This window comes from Agelaius phoeniceus, assembly GCF_051311805.1.
Source record: "Agelaius phoeniceus isolate bAgePho1 chromosome W unlocalized genomic scaffold, bAgePho1.hap1 SUPER_W_unloc_1, whole genome shotgun sequence".
Lineage (NCBI taxonomy): Eukaryota > Metazoa > Chordata > Aves > Passeriformes > Icteridae > Agelaius > Agelaius phoeniceus.
The window spans coordinates 5521393-5544718 of NW_027509866.1; the positions used below are offsets into that span (position 1 = coordinate 5521393).

At 52.6% G+C, this 23326-nt stretch overlaps 1 protein-coding gene across 1 annotated transcript in view; it reads left to right on the top strand.

The window, feature by feature from the left end:
* The window catches only part of LOC143692460 (uncharacterized), a 157779-nt gene that overhangs the window by 54825 nt on the left and 79628 nt on the right, over nucleotides 1-23326 (top strand). Inside the window, 1 exon segment of the mRNA XM_077172694.1 lies at nucleotides 77-1139. Within this exon segment, the coding sequence (XP_077028809.1) occupies nucleotides 77-1139 (1063 nt within the window).

Sequence of the window (23326 nt, forward strand, 5' to 3'; positions counted from 1 at the left end):
AGATCCCACAGGAGGAGGGGCTCCAAACCCAGCCCAGTGTGCTCTGAGGAGGAAAGACCCACCCTGAGGCAGGAAGGTGGACAGAGCTTCAGCCAGAGCTCAGAGCTGGTGGTCCATGGGCAGCTTCACAATGGGGAGAAGCCCCACAAGTGCTTGGAGTGTGGGAAGAGCTTCAGGCAGAGCAGCACCCTGATCTGCCACCAGATGATCCACACTGGGGAATGGCCCTAGGAGTGTGGGGAGTGTGGGAAGGGCTTCAGCTGCAGCTCTGCCCTCATCATCCACCAACGCATCCACACTGGGGAGAGGCCCTACGAGTGTCCTGAGTGTCAGAAGAGGTTTCAGACCAGCTCCAGTCTCCTCCAGCACCAGCAGATTCACACTGATGAGAGGCCCTTCCGCTGCCCCAGCTGTGGGAAGGGCTTCAAGCGCAACTCCACCCTCATCACCCACCAGCGCATCCACGCTGGGGAGAGGGAGAGGCCCTACGAGTGTCCCCAGTGTCAGAAGAGGTTTTACACCAGCTCTGATCTCCTCCTGCATGAGCGGATCCACACGGATGAGAGGCCCTTCCGCTGCCCTGACTGTGGGATGGGCTTCAAGCGCAACTCCCACCTCATCAGGCACCAGCGGATCCACACCGGGGAGAAGCCCTACGAGTGTGGGGAATGTGGGATGAGCTTCAGCCAGAACTCTAACCTGATCTCCCACCACAAGACCCACACCAGGGAATGGCCCTATGAGTGTGGGGAATGTGGGAAGAGCTTTAGGCAGAAGTCTCTCTTGATCTGCCACCAGAGGATCCACACTGGGGAAAGGCCATACAACTGTGGGGAATGTGGAATGACCTTTAGTAGGAAGACCCAAATGATCATCCACCAAATGATCCACACAGGGGAGAGGCCCTACCAGTGCCCCGAGTGTGGGAAGAGGTTTCACACCAGCTCTCAGCTCCTCCAGCACCAGCGCATTCACACGGATGAGAGGCCCTTCCTCTGCCCCGACTGTGGGAAGGGCTTCAAGCACAACTCCACCCTCATCACCCACCGGCGCATCCACACTGGGGAGAGGCCCTACAAGTGTCCCCAGTGTGGGAAGAGCTTCACCAGCAGCTCTCACTTGAGCAGACACCAACGGAGGCACCAGTAAAAGAAGCCCTGCACATGCCTCAACGGCAGGAACAGCTTCATGCACCGCTCCAGCTTTATCCCCCATTGGAGACACCACGTTGGTCAGAGCCCTGGTGATCCATGTTCCCCATGATCCATGCTGGGAAGACACCTGTCCCTTTTCCTGCCCCTGCCAATGACATGATGTGGGGTTGGAGAACATGAGGGTCTGGCCATGGCCCTGTCATTACATTCACTCCCACCTCAGGTCATTGCCAGGGGCAGGAAAGGGACTCTCTCTCACTCTCTCTCCCTGAGGAAAAGGGTGTCCTTTCCAGACAGGAGGAAATACATTGCCAGGAAGAACTAGTTGTTGATGTTGTAGTTTTCTCTGTAAACAGTTTTATTTATCCCTTCTGTTATCAATATTGTTTCTGTTCCTGTTTGTTCTTTATCTCGTTGCTGTTCCCAATAAATTGTTCTTATCCCAGCCCGGGATCTTTGCCTTTTGTGCTTTCCATGGGAGGCGGGAGGGCAGCGAGGGCAGCGCGGTTTTAGCAGGAGCAGGAAATTGGGGAATCCCATTCCTGAAGCCCGGCCCGTGGAAACCGAGCATCCCAGCTGGTGCCAGCCCTGGTGGCCATGGCAACCACCTCTGGCATGGGGTCTCCATGGAGCTGCCAAGGGACTGAGCATAGCAACAGGGGGCTGGGGATGGTGTCCATGGAAACTGCCCATAGCAACAGTGGACTGGTGATGGTTGCCTGCTAAGGATCAGATTTGTCACAGGCCCTCAGAAGGGTTCCATGAATCTCCAGGCTGTTCCAGAGCTGGAATGTCACAGGCAGAGACAGGGGCTCCATGGAGACCTCCCAGGCGTTTCTGGGATAGTAAAGAGCCCTGTGGTCAGAGGGAGTCACAGCCATTCCACAGTGACATCCCAGGAGTTCCCAGGATGCCAAAGAGCCAGGATGTCCCAGACACTATGGGTTCCTGTCATGGGCACAGTGGGAGCTTCAGGCAAAGTTTATTAGAGAAGCTCCTGTTGGGTCACGAGGTGCAGAAACGATCCCCAGTGCTCCCCATAGATCCCCATATGTCACTCTTGAATCAGTGTTCCGTGCTTTGTTTCCAATGGAAAACAACCATCCTTATCCTCTAGGTGTCCATGTCTGAAATTGGGATTCCACCTCCAAAATTCTGTATATCCAAGGATTGCTCCCAGGCACAATCTGCCAGTACCATCAAGCCTGGCTGGCCTTGGCCTCTGGTGGCTGCCCCTGCAACACTGGGGCTGGGTTCTTTCCTTCCCATGGAGATCACTGGGACACTGTGGGGACCCCATGGAACCAAGGGGATCATTGTGGCACCACTGGAGCCCATGGAACCAAGGGGCCATGGTGACCCAGCGGGGCTTCATGGAACCCAGAGACCCTTATGGCTCTGTGGGGCCTGATGGAACCATGGAGACCATCGGGACCCTTCAGGGCCTGGTGTCACCAAGGGGGCATTATGACACCTCAGGGCCTCAGGGAAGCAAGGGACCATTGGGACAATGTGGGGCCCCATGGAAGTGAGGGAACATGGAATAGGTCTGGCTGGCTTGGCCTCCCAGGGCCCCTGACAGGTCTGGCTGATGTGGGGATGTCAAGGGCTGCCTCTCATCAGCTCCTGGAACACTGGGGCTCCGTGCTTTCCTTGCTATAGAAAAGAACTGTCCCTCTTTTTAAATGTCCATTGCCAAAATTGGTATTCTCTCTAAAAATTTTCCTATATGCAAGGGTCTCTCTCAGAAAAAAACCTGCCACTTCTGGCTGGCCTTGTCCTCTGGTGGTCACTCTCTTCTGCCTGGCAAACACTGGGGCTCTGTTCCTTCCTTCCTACAGAAAAGAACCAACCTTCATGTCCATGGTCCATGGCCAAAATTAGAATTTGGCCTCCCAAATTCCATATATCCAAAGATTGCTCCCAAGGACAGACAGGTCAGTCTGGCCATGTCTTCTGGTGATTTTCTTATACCCTGAGCTGAATGCTTTCAGTTGAAAAAACCTTGGAAAGTGCCCAGACATCTCCCAAGAAGAGTTTTTGAGGACTTGGGCACATGACTACTACATATGGACAAAGGAACTCTGTGCTCTGTGCTGTTGTGGTGGTTTGGCATCATGGAAGTGATGTTCCAAGAGAAGCTGCTAGCAGTTTCCTCTGTGTCTGACTAAAAAACCAATCAGTAATTAACTTTGAGAATTGACAATCTGTTAAACTGCTAAGGAAACTGTACACGCTTCTGTGAAGACACATGTTAAAGATGAGAAAGCCTGGGAGGGTCTCTTTCCCTTCTGGCTGGCACAGAGGTAACAAGGCTGACCCGGCCCCGTCTCAGCCAGGCCGGGCCGGGCGGCTCCTGCCGTGGGGCCGGGCCCCTTCCCAGGGACCCCGCCAGGCCCCATCGGCTGCCGGGCAGGGCAGGGGAGGCCGCGGGGCCGAGGCCGGGCCGGGCCATGGCTGCAGTTGGGAACATCTGGGCCCTGCTGAGCCCTGCCCCGCCGCCAGCCCGGGCCCAGCCAGGATCCGCCGGGCCCCAGGAGCAGCCCCGGGCCGGGCCGGCTCGGCCAAGATTCTGCCACCCTTGGGGTTCAGCCGCAAGCCCCGGGCAGGGGCAGGAGAAGCCATCGGCCCCGGCCGTGCTGCTGCTGTGCTCTGGCCTGGCTGCTGAGATCCTGGCCCTGCCCCAGCGCGGCCCATCCTGACACAGCCCCAGCGCAGCCGCTGCAGAAACCTCCATCGTAAAACAGCTCCGGCCGCAAGCACCGAGCCCGGCCGGGGGCACGGAACCATCTGCAGGCCCCGGGTGAGATATGAACTCTTTCAGTGCTTCCATCCTCCCTCCAGTGAGAGAAAAGGACAAAGTGCAGGCACACAGAGGAACAACATGAAGACACCAAGGTCACTGAAGGGGAAGTTGAGTCCCAGATGGGAGGGATGAGGAGATGCCTTGATCTTGCAGCCTGAAATCCTCTTGAAAAGCTATGGAGAAGGATGTAATTAATATGTCAGACTCTCTTTTTCCCTATAACGAATTGAAAATATGGGGAGATGACCTGTTCAGCAAAAACCTCCATGCTAAAGTAGGCAAATGTTGAAGTAGCTGTGATCCCATGAGAAGTTTAAACAGAGAAAGAGAGAAGAGTGGTGAGATCCTGTGCCCTCAGGGAGAGAAGAAGAAGATCTCTGTTCTCAGAGATGAAGATGATTTCAGAAATAGATGAAGAGAATCTTTGCTCCTGAACAGCTCATCTTTAAACTCATACCCCATAAGCTGACATGGCCCATAAAAACAGCTGTGGGAAAAGCTGTGAAAAATGGGAGAGACCTCACAATTGCAGATTTTCTGAGCAGCTGCTATTTGTGGGAATTGAGAGCCACGAATGAACTTTTTCCTTATGGAGAAGTCTCCATAGCATGAAAGAGAGACTCCTCTCCCTAAGTGAACTGAAGAAAGACTGTTCTAGATGGTGTAAAGTGACTGAAACTTTCAGGTTTTGTCTCCTTGCATTGTCAGTAAGAAAGAAAAGGTTGTAGGGAGAGGAGAAGTGTTCAGATTCTTATTAATCTTTCTCCTATTTACTGGTAATAAACTTTTCTATATACCCTTTTAAAATTTTGAGCCTACTTTGCCCTTCTCCTAATCCTATCTCACAGCAGGAAATGAGTAAATATATTCCAGTGAGGGCAATGGTAATTAGCCAACATTGATCCCACTGCACTAATAGATGCATTGGCTGAGAAATCTCAAATTAGCAAACCAAAATCACTCCAGATAGGTTCCTGATAAACTGCATAAGAGCAGAGGGAAATCAAGGCAGAGCCATAGTTTGTCAGGACTTGCTGCATCCTGATGAGCACTGTGGTGCATTTGGAGCTGAGCCCTGGAACCTCAGGGCCTGAGAGGAGATTGCACAAACCTTTCCAGGAGTCAAAGTCAGAAGAAAACCCCAAAGTGTCTCAAAGCATGAATGGGTCTCAGTGAGGTCCATCCCCAACACAGGCTGCTCATGGACTCCATGGAAGAGAGAACTGGAGGCCAGGATTGACCAAAAACCTCTCAGAGTCTCAATGTGGAAAAGACAATTCCAAACTACCTTAAAAAATTTGTGAAGCTCAAAGCATTACTGAGCCCCACTGAGTGTCAGTACAAAGCTCTCCAGGGACTCATTAAAGCAGATAATTGGAGCCATGATTGCACAAACCTCTCACAGAGTCTGTATCAAAAGGGAAACACCAAGTACCTTCAAATAACCGGAGTACCTTGAAGTATTAATGAGCCCCACTGAGTGTTGTTCCTGACAAAGCCTCTCCAGGGACTAATTACAGCAGATAATTGGAGGCCATGATTGCACAAACCTCTCAGAGCCTCCAAGGCAAAAGCCAAGCCCAAAGTCCTTTGAAAAACCTGCAGTCCCTGCAGGGAGCATGAAGGAGCCCCCAGGGCCATTGCTGAGCAAGGCTCCCCAGGGACTCCTTGCAGCAGATCCTTGAGGCCACTGGGATGTGGGCTAGGGGGGGATGCTGAGGGCAGCACAAGGGGCTGACAGTGCCCAGCCTGGCTGGGGCTGTGCCAGGAGGCCCCAGGGCCTCAGGACAAGGTGTCTCCTCCCAGCCCTTGCTGGCACAGACCCTGCTGTGCCCCAGGGCACCAAGACTTGGCTTCTCTTTGTCCCCACCTGTCATCACTGCCTGCAGTTCTCTGCTCTGCCTGGGGCCTGGGGACACTTGCTCAGTCGTGTCCCTCACTGGGACCCATTAAAAGTCCAAGAAACTTTGGAGTTGGATTCTGCCTTGGAGTTCCGGAGAGGTTTCTTCATCTCCCTCTCAGGGACTGATGTTCAGGGCCTGAGCACAAAGCCCCAGAGGCTGATTAAAGTCCTTGTGCTGTGTCTGTGCTGCTGAGCTGGGCTGGGCTCCTGGCACAGAGGCAGCTCCTGCTCACCAAGAAGAGCTTCAAAAGCACATTTCTCTGGATGAGCAGCTCTTGTGCCAGCCCAGCAGGGCTGGGGCACTGCCTGCAGCCAGCGCGGGCACAGCCCAGAGGCACAGAGAGCTTCAATCAGTCAGGGCTGGCAAGGGGCTGAGAAGTGCCTGGGGCACAATCACTGCCAGCCCTTGGCACAGGAACCTCTGGCTGCAGGACAATGCAGCTGCAGCTCCTGGAGCCATCTCCTCAAGCTGGAACATCCCAATGCCTGCAGAGCCTGTGAGTACAACTCTGGGTATTTCTGGTGCAGGGGAGGTGAAATGCTCTTGAAGCTCTGACATGCTGAAGGATGCTGATCAGTCATAGAAAATTTCCAAGACAAGGATTTCATTAAATATTAAGACATTTCCAAAGACTTTGTATTCAGTTTCCTAATATTGGAGAATGGCAGGGAGTGGGGGGATTATTATTAAAGATTAATTATGAATTATAATTATGATATTTTGGAAGTGTCTAAGACATCTGAACTGTTCCTTTTAGTGATCAATAGGTTCACAGGAGATCCCTAATGTCGTTTCAGCCACTCTGCCCATGGACAGCAGAAGCATCACCTTTGCTGGAGCCATCAGGCTCAGTCTGAGCTGTCCTTTCTCCAAGCTGCAAACAGAACCTGCCCCCAGCCAGTGCCCTGCAAACAGGCAGGGTTCTGTAGGGCCAAGGAGAGTGCACAGAGATTTGGGGTCTATGGGTGCTGGCAGGGAGAGATCAGGCAGAGGGAAACACCTGTAGGAGGGAAATCTGCAGGAAGCAGAGAGAAGATCAGGCAATGAGAGAAAACAAAGCCCAGCAATGCTGTGGCAGGGAGAGTTTAGAGATGCCCACAGGAGCCCCTGCAGTGCAGCCCCTCGCTCTGAACAAGCCCCCTCCCTCCTGTGCCCCAGCCAAGCCTCTGCCCTCAGGGCCGGGGCTCCAAGGCGTGCAGCCCCTCCTGTGCAGGCAGAGCTGCAGCAGAGCCGTGGGGCAGCTCTGCAGCCCCGGGCCCAGTTCCCTCTGCAGAGCACAGGGCTGGGAGCAGCTGCCCGGCTCTGGGGGCTCTGGCAGGGGCACAGCTGGCTCAGGGTGACGCTGTCCCCAGTGCCCGGCTCTGGGCAATGCTGTCAGTGCAGCCAGGGAAGGAGCTGCATCTCCCACAATCCAATGCCATCAGAAGGACACTTGGGAGTCTCCCTGAGATTTCAGTCCAAGCTGGGAGCTTTAATCCAGGATGCAAACCTGTCCTAGAGCATCTCTGAGTTATGAGATTGATGGGAAAAAGCATTGGTGTTGTGACACTGAAAATGCTGCTGGGTTGGTGAAATGAGTGATATGAATCCTTGGCTACAAATGTGGAGCTGGGCTGGGGTGGATCCATCTGCTCTCAGCAGTACCTGGGGGTTTGTAAGAGAAACCTGGGAGTGTGAACATCCTCCATTTGAGAAAAGTGAAAGCCCAGAGATACTCCAAACCGAATGAAGGGACAGAGCATCTCCCCTCACTCTCCACTCATCATCTTATGTCAGGGAACTCACTCTGTTCTACCAGAGGGCAGAGGAATTGCTGAGGGTTTCTGCTATCCAAGAATACGAGGAGAGTCATGGCGGGAGATTAAAAAGAAAACCTCAGAACTCTTAAACACAAAAGCATGTCCATGTAAGTTACAGAGGATGGTGTATGGGAAATGGCTTTGATTTTGCTTGCAGCTATCTCCTCTAACACTTCACTTTCCTTTTCTCCATGAACAGGTGCCCATGTGCAGCCCCAGCAAATGTCCAACAGCAGCTCCATCAGTCACTTCCTGCTGCTGGCATTGGCAGACACGCGGCAGCTGCAGCTCCTGCACTTCTGGGCAGGAGCTCTTGCTGGGCATCTCCCTGGCTGCCCTCCTGGGCAACGGCCTCATCATCAGCGCCGTAGCCTGCGGCCACCACCTGCACACGCCCATGTTCTTCTTCCTGCTCAACCTGGCCCTCAGCGACCTGGGCTCCATCTGCACCACTGTCCCCAAAGCCATGCACAATTCCCTCTGGGACACCAGCAACATCTCCTACACTGCATGTGCTGCTCAGCTCTTTTTCTTTCTCTTCTTCATCTCAGCAGAGTATTCCCTCCTGACCATCATGTGCTACGACCGCTACGTGTCCATCTGCAAACCCCTGCACTACGGGACCCTCCTGGGCAGCAGAGCTTGTGCCCACATGGCAGCAGCTGCCTGGGCCAGTGCCTTTCTCAATGCTCTCATGCACACGGCCAATACATTTTCCCTGCCCCTGTGCCATGGCAATGCCCTGGGCCAGTTCTTCTGTGAAATCCCACAGATCCTCAAGCTCTCCTCCTCCAAATCCTACCTCAGGGAACTGGGGCTCATAGCTGTTAGTGCCTGTTTGGTACTTGGTTGTTTTGTGTTCATTGTTTCCTCCTATGTGCAGATCTTCAGGGCTGTGCTGAGGATCCCCTCTGAGCAGGGACGGCACAAAGCCTTTTCCACCTGCCTCCCTCACCTGGCTGTGCTCTCCCTGTTCCTCAGCACTGTAATGTTTGCCTACCTGAAGCCCCCCTCCATGTCCTCTCCATCCCTGGATCTATCAGTGTCAGTTCTGTACTCGGTGGTGCCTCCAGCTCTGAACCCCCTCATCTACAGCCTGAGGAACCAGGAGCTCAAGGCTGCAGGGTGGAGACTGATGACTGGATGCTTTCAAAAACGTTAAACTGCTGGCCAATTTCTGCAAATCACTTTGAAAAAAATAATGTTTGATACTTCTTGTTGGTTTCATTTCTGAGATAATTTTTCTTAGTTTTACTTTTATAATATAGTCCACAAATAATTGTAATTCCTTGTGCCATTTGTCATTTTGTTTCTTTCCACCTTCCCTGTGGCTACAGACTGTGTCAATGAGGGGCTGCACTCTCAATGGCTTTAAAGGAACTAAAGAATCTCCCAGCAGAGTTTTCTGCAGAGATGCCCTTGTGTTGCCTTCTCTGGAGCTGCAGCAGCAATGTCTGTGTGCAGAGCTGGGGCAGATCAGTGCTGGCCCAGCAGCTGTGCCCAGCAGCAGCAGCAGCAGCAGCACTTGGTGTTGCCAGTGCTGCTGCCGTGGCCCTGCCCCGCTGCCCTGGTGGCCCTGGTGTTGCTGCAGGGCCTGAGTGCTCTCGGGGCCGGGCACAGCCCTGGGGGTGGCAGTGCCGGGGCTGCAGCAGGGACAGGCCGTGGGCACTGCTGGGGCAGCGCTGACGCCTCAGGCCAGGCCCTGGGGGCTCCAGGCTCCTTGCCCAGGCTCTCTCAAGGACACGGCCAGGCCAATGCTCAGCACAGAAACCCCCGTCAGCAGCCCCAGGCTGGCCGTGGGCAGGCTGGGGGCAAACAGCATGGCTGGGGCTCTGCAAAGGCCCTGGGGCAGACGGGAAGGAGCAGCAGAGCAGGGGCTGATCCATGCCCAGTGCGCTGCACAGCCCAGGGCAGCGTCCCAGAGCGTCCTCATGCAGCTGCCAACAACATCCCCCCTCTGCAGCCCTGGCCTCTCCCCCAGCTCACACAGGTGCCCCATCCTTGCAGGCACAGACACGGCAGCACTGCCTCAGCAGCCCCTGTTTGCATTGCACACAGCAGGGCCAGCACCCCCATGCTGTTGCTGTGGGGACATGAACCTGAGGGAGCACAAATGCCATCAGCCCCTGGGGCCAGCAAGGCCTGGGGGACACCAGGGAAACCACTCAGCTTTGTCCTGGCCTCTGCACTCAGCCAGAAAGTTTGTTCCCATCAGCTGGGAGTTTCCTGTGCCACTGCAGACGCTGTTGCTCAGAGCCAGGGCTGCCTGGCAGCCACCCCCAAACTGCCCTGAGCATATCCTTTGTCCCACCTTTACTTTCTTTACTCTTCCCTTGGACAAATTTCTTCCTCTTGCCAGGCCCTGTTCCCTGCCCTGCAAACAGCCCATCGCTGTTTGCCCTTTCCTCTCTGGCCCCACTCCCCATTGCAGTTCCTGACTTGGCACCATGGGAACGTCCCCCAGCCTTCTTGCCCACCTGGGCACACTGCTGCCTCATGTCCAGCCTGCTGTCCCTCAGGCCCTGCAGGTCCCTTTCTGCCTGGCTGCTCTCCAGCCACTCTGTCCCCAGCCTGTAGTGCTGCAGGGGTTGTTGTGGCCAAAGTGCAGGACCCGGCACTGGGACTTGTTAAACCTCACCTTGGTGGATTTGGGCCCTGGATCCAGCCTTTCCAGGGCCCTGTGCAGAGCCCTCTTACCCTCCAGCAGATCCACACTCCCAGAAAACTTGGGGTCACCAGGGTTCCGTGAGGCCCCCGAGTGTCCCAATGGTCTCCATGATTCCCTGAGGCCTCCCAGTGTCACAATGTTCCTTTGGTTCCAGGGGACCCCTTGGTGTCACAAAGTCCCTTGGATCCTTGGGCCCTGCAGTGTCACAGTGGATCCTTGGTTCCATGAGGTCTGGCAGTGTAGCAATGCTGTCCTTGGTTCCACAGTGTCAAAATGGCCTCTTGGTCCCAAGGGCCACCATGGTGTCAAATATGTTTCCTTCATTGCAGGAGTCCCTGAGGAGCAGCCCTGGCCCCTTGGTTCCATGGGGCCCTGCAGTGTCACAATGGCCCCTTGGCTCTGTGCTGCCATGTCATACACAGTGTCACCATGGTCCCCTTAGTGCCACCAGGCCCTGCAGTGTCACAATGGCCCCTTGCTTCCCCAGGGCCCTGCAGTGTCACAATCATCAGAGAATCAGCCAGGCTGTAAAAGACCTTAGAGTGCAACAGGTCCAACCTGGGACCCAGCACAACCTTGTCACCCAAACCATTGCACTCAGTGCCACATCCAATCTTTCCTTAAAAACCTCAAGAGACGGTGACTCACCCAACTCCCTGGGCAGCCCATTCCAATGCCCAATCACCCCTTGTGTGAAGAATATTTCCTAAAGTCCAGCCTAAATGTCCCCTGGTACAGCTAAAGGTTGTGTCCTCTTTTCCTGTCACTGTGCCCTGGGAAAAGAGCCTGACCCCCACCTGGCTGCACCCTCCTGTCAGGGAGCTGTAGAGAGTGATGAGGTCTCCCCTGAGCCTCCTCTTCTCCAGGATAAACAACCCCAGCTCCCTTAGCTGCTCCTCACAGGACTTGTGCTCCAGACCCCTCCCCAGCCTTGTTGCCCTATTCTGGACATGCTCCAGCCCCTCCATGTCCTTCCTAAATTGGGGGGCCCAAAACTGGAAACCGGACTTGAGGTGCTGCCGAACCAATGCCAAACACAGTGGAAGAATACCTACCCTGCCCCTCCTGGCCACACCATTCCTGATCCATTGGAATTCCAGGGGTTGGATGAGGGAAATGGTGGGGAAGGAGTGGGGACAAAGTGTTATTGATTGTCAGCCATTAAGCGTTTTGATTTTTTTTTATATCTGTTCAGACTGGATTAGGAGGTGCTAGAGGTCAATATCAATTGGACATTACTCATACCAATCTACAAATAGAAAAAGAAAACTTAACATGACAAAACACTTCTCTCTGCATTGTTTTCAAGACAGTGTATTCACTTAGAATACACCTCTGAAATCTGTTAATTATTCACAGAATAAATAAAAACATAGAATATTCCCTGTGGCTTTGGTTGTTCTGGAGTTTTTGCTCAAATGTTTATGAGCTTTCCTCACTGAATTCCTGAACTGTAGAGCTCAAGAAAGTAGAGGCCTCTGGAGTAGTAAAATGCATCAGCAAACACCAAGTGGCTGAGGATCCATCCCCACCAGAGCAGCAAGGAACAGAAATGGGCACAGCTTTGTGGCTGCCCCAGCTTTGGCATGGGCCCTGGGCCTGGAGCAGGAGCAGCTCTTGAGGGCCCCAAGGCCGGGGCTCTTGTGCTGCCCTGGGCAGATGGGATGGCAGCAGGGGCTGCAGAGCTCTCAGCACCTCAGGCCGAGGGGAGCAGGGCAGCCAGGGAGCCTCCTTTGGCCTTGGCCAAGCACCTTCCCCCATGGCTGGGGCTGAGTCCTGTGGCAGCTGCAGCTGCTGCTGTGGCCTTGGCAGGGGCTGAGGCCGTGGGGCCAGTGGCCAGAGCAGCCTGGCCTGAGCAGAGCTGTGGGGCCAGAGCCGGCTGGGCTGGGCTGGGCTCAGAGAGGCCCTTGGTGCTGCCCAGAGCTCAGGGCAGCTGGCAGAGCTTGCAGGGAGCTGGGCTGGGCTCCGAGAGCCTGGCCCAGAAACCATCAGTGTCCATCTCAGCCTGGCTGAGCGTGCAGGGACAGGACTCAGGCCAGGCCTTGTGGGGCAGGGCCAGCGCCTGTGCAAGGCATTGCAAACAGGCAAGTGGCCCAGAGAGGAGGCTGCTCTGTGCCCTTGGTGGCATGGCCAGAGCAGGGAGGGGGCCCAGGACATTTGTCAGCACCAGCCTCTGTGCCCATGCGTTGGCAGCCCTGGCTGCTGAGCCCAGCTTTGGCCTGGGCTGAGTTTGGCTGTGGCCCAGCTCCATCCTCCTGCAGGGCTCAGGGCCTGTTCCCAGCCATGGCCAGCCCTGGCTGCCTCTCTGCTGGCCCAGAGGCCGGCAGAGCCCGGGGCAGGGCTGTCTGTGCAGCCCCACAGGTGCCACGGGCTCTGCAGGAGCTGGCAGAGGCTGCCCAGCAGGGAGGCCATGGGGCACAGAGCCCCAAGGCTGCTGTGGGCACCACGGCACAGGGGCCGTTCCCAGCCACAATGCTCCTGGCCTGGGCTGGGCCTGCACAGGGGCTGGGCCACCATGGCTGGGCCAGCACAGGGCCTCAAAGGGGCCACGCAGCCGCTGCCGGGGCTGACAGCAAGGCCACACACAAGCAATTGCTGAGCATGGCCTGCGCTGGCCAGGCCTGACTGTGGCAAAGGCAGAGCTCAGCTGCCCTTGGGGGCTGCAGCAACACTCCAGAGCCCAAAGAGCCTCCATGGCTGGGCTGGAGACCAAGGCTGCAGCAGGGAAATGCAGGGCTGCTGCGGGATGGGGAGGCCATTGAATTCCAGCACACACCTCAGCTCTCTGATGATCCCTGCACCATGCTGGGCCCTGTTTCAGACTGGAGCAGAGCAGATGTTGATGGGACAGGAGCCTTGTGGGGCTCTCAGGGACCTGCAGCTTGCAAGGTGCTCTGCTGTCCCTCAGGTGCTCTTGGAGAGATCCAATCCCAGCTGGGCACCTCAGGGCGCAAGTGGCACTGCCTGTCCATGGCCACACAACTGATGTCTGCCTGGAAAGGGGCACAGGTTTTAATACTTGTAAAATTCATAATATGCAAGCACATTTTCATAATCTGGGTCGTTTGAGTACTCTTAAGACATGGCAAAATTTTCCCACCAGGAACAGCAATTTCCTGGAAGTGTACTGATGGCAGGAGAAGAAATACTGATCTTCCCCTCTGCTTGAGTCTCTAATAATCTGTGTATTATATCATCTCCCTTTTCCTTCAGGTGTTACCAGTTCTCCTGTTTAAATGGCCGTCTCTCTGTATATCTCTTCACTAGACATACTGGATCTTTGTCCTTCCCATTGCTTCCAGATTTCTTCCTCCAGTTGCTCTCTGGTCATTCAAGTGCCTCTCAACTGACTGGGTTCCAGCTTTGAGCTTCAAGGACTTTCCCAATTTTTACAATATTCAAATAAATATCACAGCAGTCAACATCCTAAATGTCTTTACATCTATCATAGAATTACCTTTTCTTATGTCTTTATCTAAAACTGTTCCAGTACAGAAATCCCTTGGAGATGGGGGACATGTCAGATGCTGCTGGGACATCCCAGAGAGCTGAGGGAAGAGCTGTGATGGTTATTACACTGTTCAAATGTTCAACTTGTGTTTGTTGGCAAGAAACCTTTCTGTGCCTCTGAGTGTCACCAGGCCCTGAGCCCAAAGGACACAAACCTGATGAGTTGTGGTTCTCACTGCTGGGGCTGCACTTGGACCTTGGCTCTGCAGAGCAGAGCTCTTCATGCTCTTTCTTTCTTTTCCTCCCTCTGGGCGTGGAGGGAGCTCCTGACTTCAGCCTGTGACTCATGTGTGCAAAGAGCAAATCTGGGCAGAATCGGGGCAGGGAGGGTTTGGGGGGACCTTGGGATCTGTGCTGGGCACAGAAGGTGTTTTCCATTGCTCTGAGACTGTCTGCTGTGGAAAGTGGATTTAATATCCAGCAGGGGAATGACTTTTGCATTGGATGGAGCTGTGCCTTCCCTTGGCTTTGTTGGCTGACAAGAAATGAACATCCCTCTGTGTCTCGGGCAGCGCCTTCTCCAAGGAAAGCAGGTGGGAATTGGAGCCAAGGAGCTGAAAGCTGCAGGAGCAGCCTGGGCTGGAGGGAGCTCAGATTTGCACAAGGCTGCTCTGAGTGCCAGGGCTTGGATGGGGGAAATGGTGGGGTGGGGGTAGGGACAGAGTCTGATTGATTGTCAGCCATGAAGGGTCTTGATTTTCATATCCATTCAAACTGCATGAGGAGGTACCTGGATTCAGTGTCAATTGGAGATTGCACATGTCAATGAATTAACAGGAAAAGAAACCTAAACAGGACCTACAAAATGTTTTCTCGCTGTCTTTTTAAATATCATGTATTCAGTTTCAATACACTACTGAGATCTACTTAACCACAAAGGATTTGAAAATTAAAATCAAATGATTCCCAGAGGCTTGGCTTGTTACGATGTTCTGAATGTTCATGAGCCCTGGGACACTGAATTCCTGCACTGAAGAGCTGAAGGCTGAACAAGCCTCTGGAGCAGTGAAATTCAGCAGCAGCCTCCAAGTTGCTGAGGATGTCAGCAGCCCCCAGTGAGGCCATCCCTGCCCAGAGACCGTGGGGGAATGGGCAGACAAGGAGAGCGTCCCTGGGGCTGGGGCAGCACAACTCAGAGGCACCAGCGGCTCCAGCTGGGCAATGGAGTGTGGAATGTGGCTGGGAAAGCCCTGCCTGGGCTGGGCCAAGCAGGACACAAGCCCGGACTCCCATCCCCCAAACAACTCTCTCAAGGAGACATTTAAAAGGAATTGCAATTGTTTGTGTACTCTGAGTCAATTGCACTGGAGGAATACTGACAAGAGATCCTCAGGAGCTCAAAACAACAAAGCAGCATTTACTGGCAACTTTAGAAAATCAGAGAAACTTTGGCAAAATGTTTATCATTATATTTTAGTGGTTCTGGTTATTAATTTAAGATTTTTCCTATCTTGAGATTTCTTAATGTATTGATGAGTGTGATGTGTTTTAATGTTGCTTAATATTTATGTATTTTGTTCTGAAATAGGATTATGGGAAAGGTGAAGTAGGTCTAAAATTTTAAAAGGGTATAAAGAAAATATCAATAAAAGCAGCCTAAAGAAAAAAGGTAGTGAGAATAGAAATAAACTCTTTGGAACAATTTTTTTCTTTACAACTTTTTCTTTTTACTGACAATGTAAAGAAATTAAACTTAAAATTTCTAGTTAGTTTACTATTTCTAGAATAGTCTTTTTTTAGTTTACTTTGGGAGAGAAGTTTTTCTTGTTAAGGTTATGGAGATTTTTTTGCGAGTGGAAAAATTACGGTTTTTGTGGTTCTTAATTCTGTCATGCATAAGAGTTGTCTGGGGAACTTTGTTATTGTGAAATTGTTTTTATTGCCAGAAGCTTTTTTACAGCTTGTGGATGGGCCATGTGAACTTATGGGGTACTGTTTTAAAGATGAGTTCTTTAAGGGTAAAAGTTTTTATTTTTTACTTTTAAATTTTTTTTTATCTCTAGAAATAGAGATCTTCACTTGGGGGTACTGGATTATGTTTTTATCTTTTCCTGTTTAAACTTTTTATGAAATTACAGTTATTTTAACTTTTTTTTTTTTTAGTATGCAGGTTTTTGTTTGATAATAATTTAAATATTTTTATTTTTTCATAATGGTAAGTGCTATAAAAAAAGAATTTTTTTCTTTATCATTTATAAGAGGATTTTACTTTTAAGATTAAGGTATTTTTTCTTATTTTTTATTAGGGATTTCATTTCTTCTTTACTGACTTTGATGCTTTTATAATTTTTTTATATGTTTGTATTTTGTTTTTTCCTTTTACTTGATGGAGGATTGAAGTATTGAAAGGGTTAACACCTCACCTGCCAGTAACTTGTAGTTGAAGTTGTGGTTGGGTTGTGTTAGGATTAGTTTTATGGTTGATTTTTGTGGGGTTTTTTGTTTAATTTTAGTTGTAGGGTTATTTTGTATGGGTTGTAAGTTTTAGGGGTTTTTGGTTTTAGTTGTGTTGGGGGGAGGGGACTTGATGGTAAGATTTTAATAGCTGTGGTTGGCTTTGTTCTGGTTGGGGTTTTGTAGCCTCTTTTGTTTTCCTGTTTGGGAGTTGTTGGGGTTTGGTTTGGTCAGAATGGGGCTGATGGGGGTGGGGGGGCAGCCTGGGGAGGGGGGAAGGGGCTCAGCCCATGGCAGGGTTGCTTGTTTTGGTTTGGTTTTGTTTGGTTTGGTTTGGTTTGGTTTGGTTGAGATGGGGGCCAGGGCCGGGGCCCGCTGCTTCTTTGTTGACTGGAAAAGAAAGAGGAGGTTTCTGGGTTTTTCCATCTTTAATATTTGTGTTTAACAGAGGCGTGTTCAGTATCTCAGTGGTTTAACAGATTGTCAGTTACACAAAAAGTTTTGTATTACTTTTTAAAATTCTTCTCATGTCAAACTACAATAGACATTCAATCAACAAAAAACATTTCTGAAAGCATTGACTTGGCCCATTCATCTTCACAAAGTCTAAGCCTGTTCAATTTCATGTTAATCAAAATTTGCAAGAGGAAGAGAAGAAGAAGACACAGAAAGAGAGAAAGACAAAAAAGATGCAGAGAAGCACACACACAGCTACCAACTCCTACATTCCAGCACTGTTCCGAAGGAAATTCCAAGAGGAGGTAGGGTCAAGATGTGTGCTTGCCTTGTGGTCAGCCTTCAATACCCCTTGGTCTCCCTGGACCCTTCCCCCAGGTGGGGCTTGGGCTCATTTGGTCCCTCAGGAGCTGGGCTGGGGCTGCAGAGGTGGCTGTGGAGCATTGCCTGTGCTGTGCCAGGGACTGGCAGCCACTGCTGGGCTGGGATAGAGGCTCTGGGGGGATTGGGGTTCCAGGGCAGTGCTGGGGTTCCAGGGCAGGGCAAGGCTGGACCTGCCCCTTCCTCCCCCACACATGAAATGTTTCAAGCCAACAATCTCCTCCAGTCTGTCACAACAGGGAATGTTGGAGGTGGAACCCCATTTCTGGCTATGGGCACCTGACCGAGAAGGGCAGTTCTTTTCCATAGGAAGGAAAGCCCAGAGCTCCAGTGTTTGGAAGGCAGGTGAGAGCCTCACTAGGCCAAGGCCATTCAGACTTGTCAGGAATGGCAGATTTTGTCTGGGAGCAGTCTTTCAATTAAGGGAATTTTGGAGGTGGAATCCCAATCTCATCCATAGGTTTCTGGAGAAGCAGGACAGTTCTTTCCCATAGGAAGGGGAGCACGGAGCCTTCCTCAGTTTTTTGGGGACAGATGAGAGCTGACCCTTGTGAAACCAATGCCAGCCAGACTTGTCCTGGCAATATTCCTATGCGAACAATCCCTGGATAGAAGGAAATTTGGAGGTGAAATCCCAAATCTGGCCATGGGTGCCGGGAGAAGAAGGACAGTTCTTTTCCATAGGAAGGAAAGCACAGAGCCCCAGTATTTCAGCAGCAGATGAGAAGAGAACCTCAATATGCCAAGATCAGCTGGACCAGTCAGGTGGCCCCTGGGGGGCCAAACGAGCCAAACCTGTTCTGTGTTCCATTGGTTTTGTAGGACCCCATAGTGTCACAATGACGCCTTGGATCCATGAGGCCCCACAGTGCCCTAATGGTGACTTGGTTCCATGGGGTCCCACAGTATCACAATGTCCCCTAGGTTCCAGAAGGCCCTGCAGTATCACAATGGTCCCAACAATTCCATGGGGCCTTGCAGTGTCACAATGGTCTCAGTAGTTCCCCTGGCCCCACAGTGTCACATGACTCCTCAATTCCCTGAGCCCTGCGATGTCACAATGGACCTTTGGACCCTGGGTGTTTGCAGTGTCACAATGGTCTCCTTTGGCTCCACAGTGTCACAATGGACCATTGATGACATCAGGCCCTGCAATGTCACACTGGGCCTTTGGTTCCATGCAGCCCTGCAGTGTCACAAAGGCCTCTTGGTCTCACAGGGCCCCACAGTGTCACAAGGGTCCCTTGGTCTCACAGGGACCCACAGTGTCACAATGGTCCCTTGGTCTCATAGGGCCCCACAGTGTCACAATGCTCCCTTGGTTCCATGGGCCCTGTGCTGCTGCATTCCCCCTCCCCTTCTCAGGCTGCCCTGCCAGCTGAGAAATGCTCCTTGGGGCTCGGCCTTGGCCAACAGCCCCTGGGCTCAGCTCCTCTGCAGCTCATCACAAACACTGTCTGCCCCAGGCACTGCTGCTGCCCAACCAGCTCCTGCTTTCTGGAGGAGCAGCCCTGGGAGCTGCTTTTGTTCCCTCAGTGGCACAACATCCCTGTTCTCACCCTGCCAAAGAAAGCTGTTGGTGCCAAGTGCGTCCAGGATGAACCATTGCTGGGACTGAAGCCCCTCTCTTGGGGCCCTGCAAACAGCGCTCCAAAAGGAGCCCTTGGAGCTCTCCTGGGCCAGCGACTCCCTCTGAGTGGGGCCTCTCCCAGCCGGGAACTCTCCCGTTTGCTGCACTCGGGGATCCCGAGCAACGACGGAGCCTGGGCCGATCCCCCCACTCCTCCAGGCTCAACCCTTCACCCTCTGGGGAGATGCCAAAGGATCCACAGGGAGCATTTCCTGCCCTCAGGGGAATTTCTCACAGGTGCCTTGTAGTGACTCTTTGTGTCTGTGTGCACACAGGAGTGCCTGTGCTGGGGAAATGTGACAGAAATGCTGCTCTCTGAGGGGTTTGAGTGCCTTGGATAGCTGAGTCAATCAGGCCTGTAGGTCAGGCTAAATCACAAGGTCTAAGCTAAGTTAAATGCTCCTAAGAGTTGTTCTTTTGCTATATTGTTATGTTTAATCTAAGTAATAAGTTAAGTTGAATATTGTTAATTATTATTCCTCTGTTAAATTGCTAAGTCATAGGTTTTATGTTAGGTTGTTACTGTTTAGTGCTGTTCTTTTGCTAAATTTTGAAGATAAACGTATCAGTTAAGGTTAAGGTGTAACTTAAGTCCTGTTAGTTTTGACCTCTGTTAAGCTTTTGGGCTGTATTCCTTTTATCCTTGCCCTCACTCTCCTTCTGTCACGCACACACATGGCTCATTTCTGGTTTGATTGCCTGGATTCTGTTTGGTTTTGTTGTTGCTTCGTTTCCTTGGTGTACCTGAAGTGTCCAGTCAGGAGCAGAGTGACTCTTGCCAAGCAACTTTGTGCTGCTGTCCCTTAATATTCAATCTGGTTTTTGCTGCTCCCTTGCTGGGGATTTTTTCAGCGCTCTCAAGGCCTCATTCATACCAGGGTGAAGGAGCCCTGGCCCAGGCTCTGGCCCTGGGGGACACGGGGACGCTGCCGGGGGGTCCCTGTCCCCCTGTGCCACCCCCAGGGCCCCGGCCCCCATCCCCGTGTCAGGCTCTGGGGTCGATCTCGTGGAACATCCTCTGGGGGAGGCTGTGGCGCCGGGGGCGGGGGGACCCAGGGGGACAGGGGACCCCGCTGTGCACGAGCAGGGTTGGACTGCTCTGGGGGGAACTGTGAGGGGGGCCGGGGCAGAGTGACCTCCCCAGTGACCTCACACAGACCCTGTGATGTCACACAGCCCCTGTCATGTCACAGAGCCAATTCTATGATGTCACCTTGTTATGTCATACAGCAGTGCTGTGATGTCACAAAGTCACCATGTGATATCACTGTGTGTTCTGTGATGTCACAGCCTGCTGTATGATGTTACACAGCCACCCAGTGATGTCACAACCCACTCTCTGATGTCACAAAACCCTCTCTGTGATGTCATACTGCCACTTTGTAATGTCACAGCACACACTTTGACCTCACAGCCCCCTCTCTGATGTCATACAACCATGCCATGATGTCACAGCCTACTACTCTGTGATATCATAGCTGTCTAGGTTTGGAAAGGCAGGTGTCTGATAAGGAAGGCAGGAGCCTCCTCTGAAATGGAAAATGTTAAACCGCCCTATCAAATTGCTCTAAATTTTAAATTCAGGGTCTCTCAGGCAAAAAAATATGGGAGCAGGGAATAACAGTTCTTTAATAGGGAAGAAAATATAAAGATAAAATAAACTATGCAGTAAAGTAAATCGACACTGACAGAGTCAGAACACAACCTGACACCCTGTTGGTCTGTGTGTTGGTAGCAGTCTAATTGGAAATGTGGCTGCAGTCCTCCTGGACCATCAGGTGTGTTTCTGCTGGAGCAGGGATCCTGTAGAAAAGGGTGTGGTCTTCCTTTGAAGATCCAATGGAAGAAGAGAGCAGCTGTTCCTCTGGGAAATCCAGTGGAGAAGCCGTGCTGGTGTTCCAGAATTTCCAGATTATATATGGGTAGAATGCTTGGCTCTTCCCTCTGGGCGGAGCATCTCCCAATGGGATGCCGTAGTTCTTATCAATCATGCAGTGACATTCAATAGCTGTTATCAGCAGATGTCTCCCAGGAGGGAGGAGTGGTTGTGGAAGAGGTAAGGAAAACTGCCCACTTAACAGAAGACAACTGCCATACAGATGGCAAATAGAATACAATTTGCTTGACAATCCAGGACAGGAGGAAAGACCCACCCTGTGCCAGGAAGGTGGGCAGAGCTTCAGCCAGAACTCAGAGCTGTTCATCCATGAGCAGTTTCATGATGGGGAGAAGCCCCACAAGTGCTTGGAGAGTGGGAAGAGCTTTGGCTGCAGCAGTACCCTGATGTGCTACAGATGATCCACACTGGGGAATGGCCCTATGAGTGTGGGGAGTGCGGGAAGGGCTTCAGCTGCAGATCCACCCTCTTTACCCATCAACGCATCCACACTGGGGAGAGGCCCTACGAGTGTCCTGAGTGTCAGAGGAGGTTTCAGACCAGCTCCGATCTCCTCCAACACGGATGAGAGGCTCTTCCACTGCCCCAGCTGCGAGAAGGGCTTCAAGCAAAACTTCAGTCTTGTCAAGCACAAGCACATCCACACTGGGGAGAGGCCTTATGAGAGTCCCCAGTGTGGGAAGAGCTTCACCCAGAGCTCTCACTTGACCAGACACCAATGGAGGCACCGGTAAGGGAAGCCCTGTGAGTGCCCCAACTGTAGGAAGAGCTTAGTGCACTGCCCCAGCTCCATCCCTATGGGAGGACACGTTGGTCAGAGCCCTGGTGATCCATGTTCCCAGTGATCCCTGCTGGGAAGACACCTGGCTGCTTATCCATGTCCTCCTGGATCCCCTGGATGAACACAGCAGCAGGAACATCCATCAGGACTCTGATCTAAACTGGAAATTGATTGGGAAGAAGTGATTTGTTGAATTTACACCTCAAAAAATCTCACCTGCTCTGTTCAATTGTTTCTTCTGGTGGCATCAAGCAGTGCTGCATGATCTTGGAGGTCTTTTCCATCGAAATAATTTCCATTTTCACCCTCTCTAAACAACCAAATCTGGGGTGAAAATAAAGAAATTAAACAAAGAGATCTAAAGCTGCACCATTTACTGGGATTTGGGGGTGAATTTGGGCTTGGTTCAATGGAATATTTGAGAGGATTTGGGTGTTCTGAGGCTGTCAAAACCAGGGGACATGGCCACAACCTCATAGGTGTGTCGGCAGAATGTGTTCACCTGACTCCATCTGTTCTCCAGGAATTCTGGTTGTCTGTCCCAGTTCCTGGCCTGGGTCCCCCCATTTGGGGTGTTCCCTCAAAGTGCCCAAATCACTGCTGAAGTGCCAAGCTGCTCCTGACTGGGGATGTTCCTGTCCACCAACCTCTCCTGCTCAGTGCCATGGGAGGTGGGAGGGGTTTTAGCGACTCCTGTGGGGACTGAGAGAGGCTCTTGTGGCTCTTGGGAGAATTTGTCTTGCTGGGAGAGGGTTTGGGGGCCTTCTGGGAGGTTTGTGAGGATTTGTGTGTGTTGGCAGGGCTGTGTGTTATGGAGAGAATTTGGGTGGGACTTAGGGGAGATGGGAAGGGGTTTTGTGGTTTTTGGGGACATTTGCGTTGCAGGGAGTGGTTGGGGGTGTCCTGGCCAGGAGCTGTGGGGTGGTGCGAGGGGACTGGGAGTAGCTGTAGGGTTGGGAGGGGGTTTTTGGGTGGTCGTGACCTCCCAGACCCCCAAAGCAGCCACCAGACCCCACCCCACGAGATACCGCCAGGGGTCAGGGGCTCCATGTTGGGGTTCATCCTCCTGGTGCTGCAGGAGAGGTGAGGGGGGGTCCTCACGGACTGTGTGTGACCCCCCCCAGAGCATGTGTGACCCTCCCATCCTGGTGTCACCTCCTTGTCCCTCCCCACAGGGCTCCTGCCCCAGCTCCTGCTCCCCCAGAGGGAATTTGGGGAGGGGGAAGAGGGGGTGCACAGCCCCCACTGGGGGATGACCCCAGCCCAGCCCCTTTGTTCAGCATCAAGCTGGGCTCGGGGCTGCAGGAGGAAGAGCCGATGGGAAGCAGATCCTGCAGCTGGGACAGTGCTTGGGGTCAGGGCAAGGTCCTGCCCTGCACACCTGGCTCAGGTGTGACCCTGCCCCGGCAAGGGAGCGGGACATTCCCATGCCCACGGATCAGGGCTGGGAGCAGCACTTGGAGCACGGACATGGAAATACTGGGAGCAACTGGGAGCACACTGAGGGCTACTGGGAGCAACTGGGAATGATGGGTGAGTGCTGGGGGCAACTTGGATATACTGGGAATGAGTGAGATCGGCCTGTGGGCAACTGGAACCATGCTGGGGCAACTGGGGTGGCTGGGAATGAGCAACTGGAATATACTGGGAGTGTCTGTAATGATACTGGAGGGGACAACACTGGGAACAGCTGGGACCATGTTGGGAGCAACTGGGGGCAACTGGGAGTGACTGTGTCTATACTGGGGGCCAGTGAGATCATACTGGCAGTGACTGGGACAGTACTGGGGCAAGTGGGGGCAAGCGGGATCATACTGGGTGGAATTCAGACGACATTGAGGGGGACTGGGATCATACTGGGAGTGACAAGGAGCACGCTGAGGGCAGTTTGGACAATGTTGGAGACAACTGGGATATACTGGGAGAAACTGGAATTGCACTGGAGG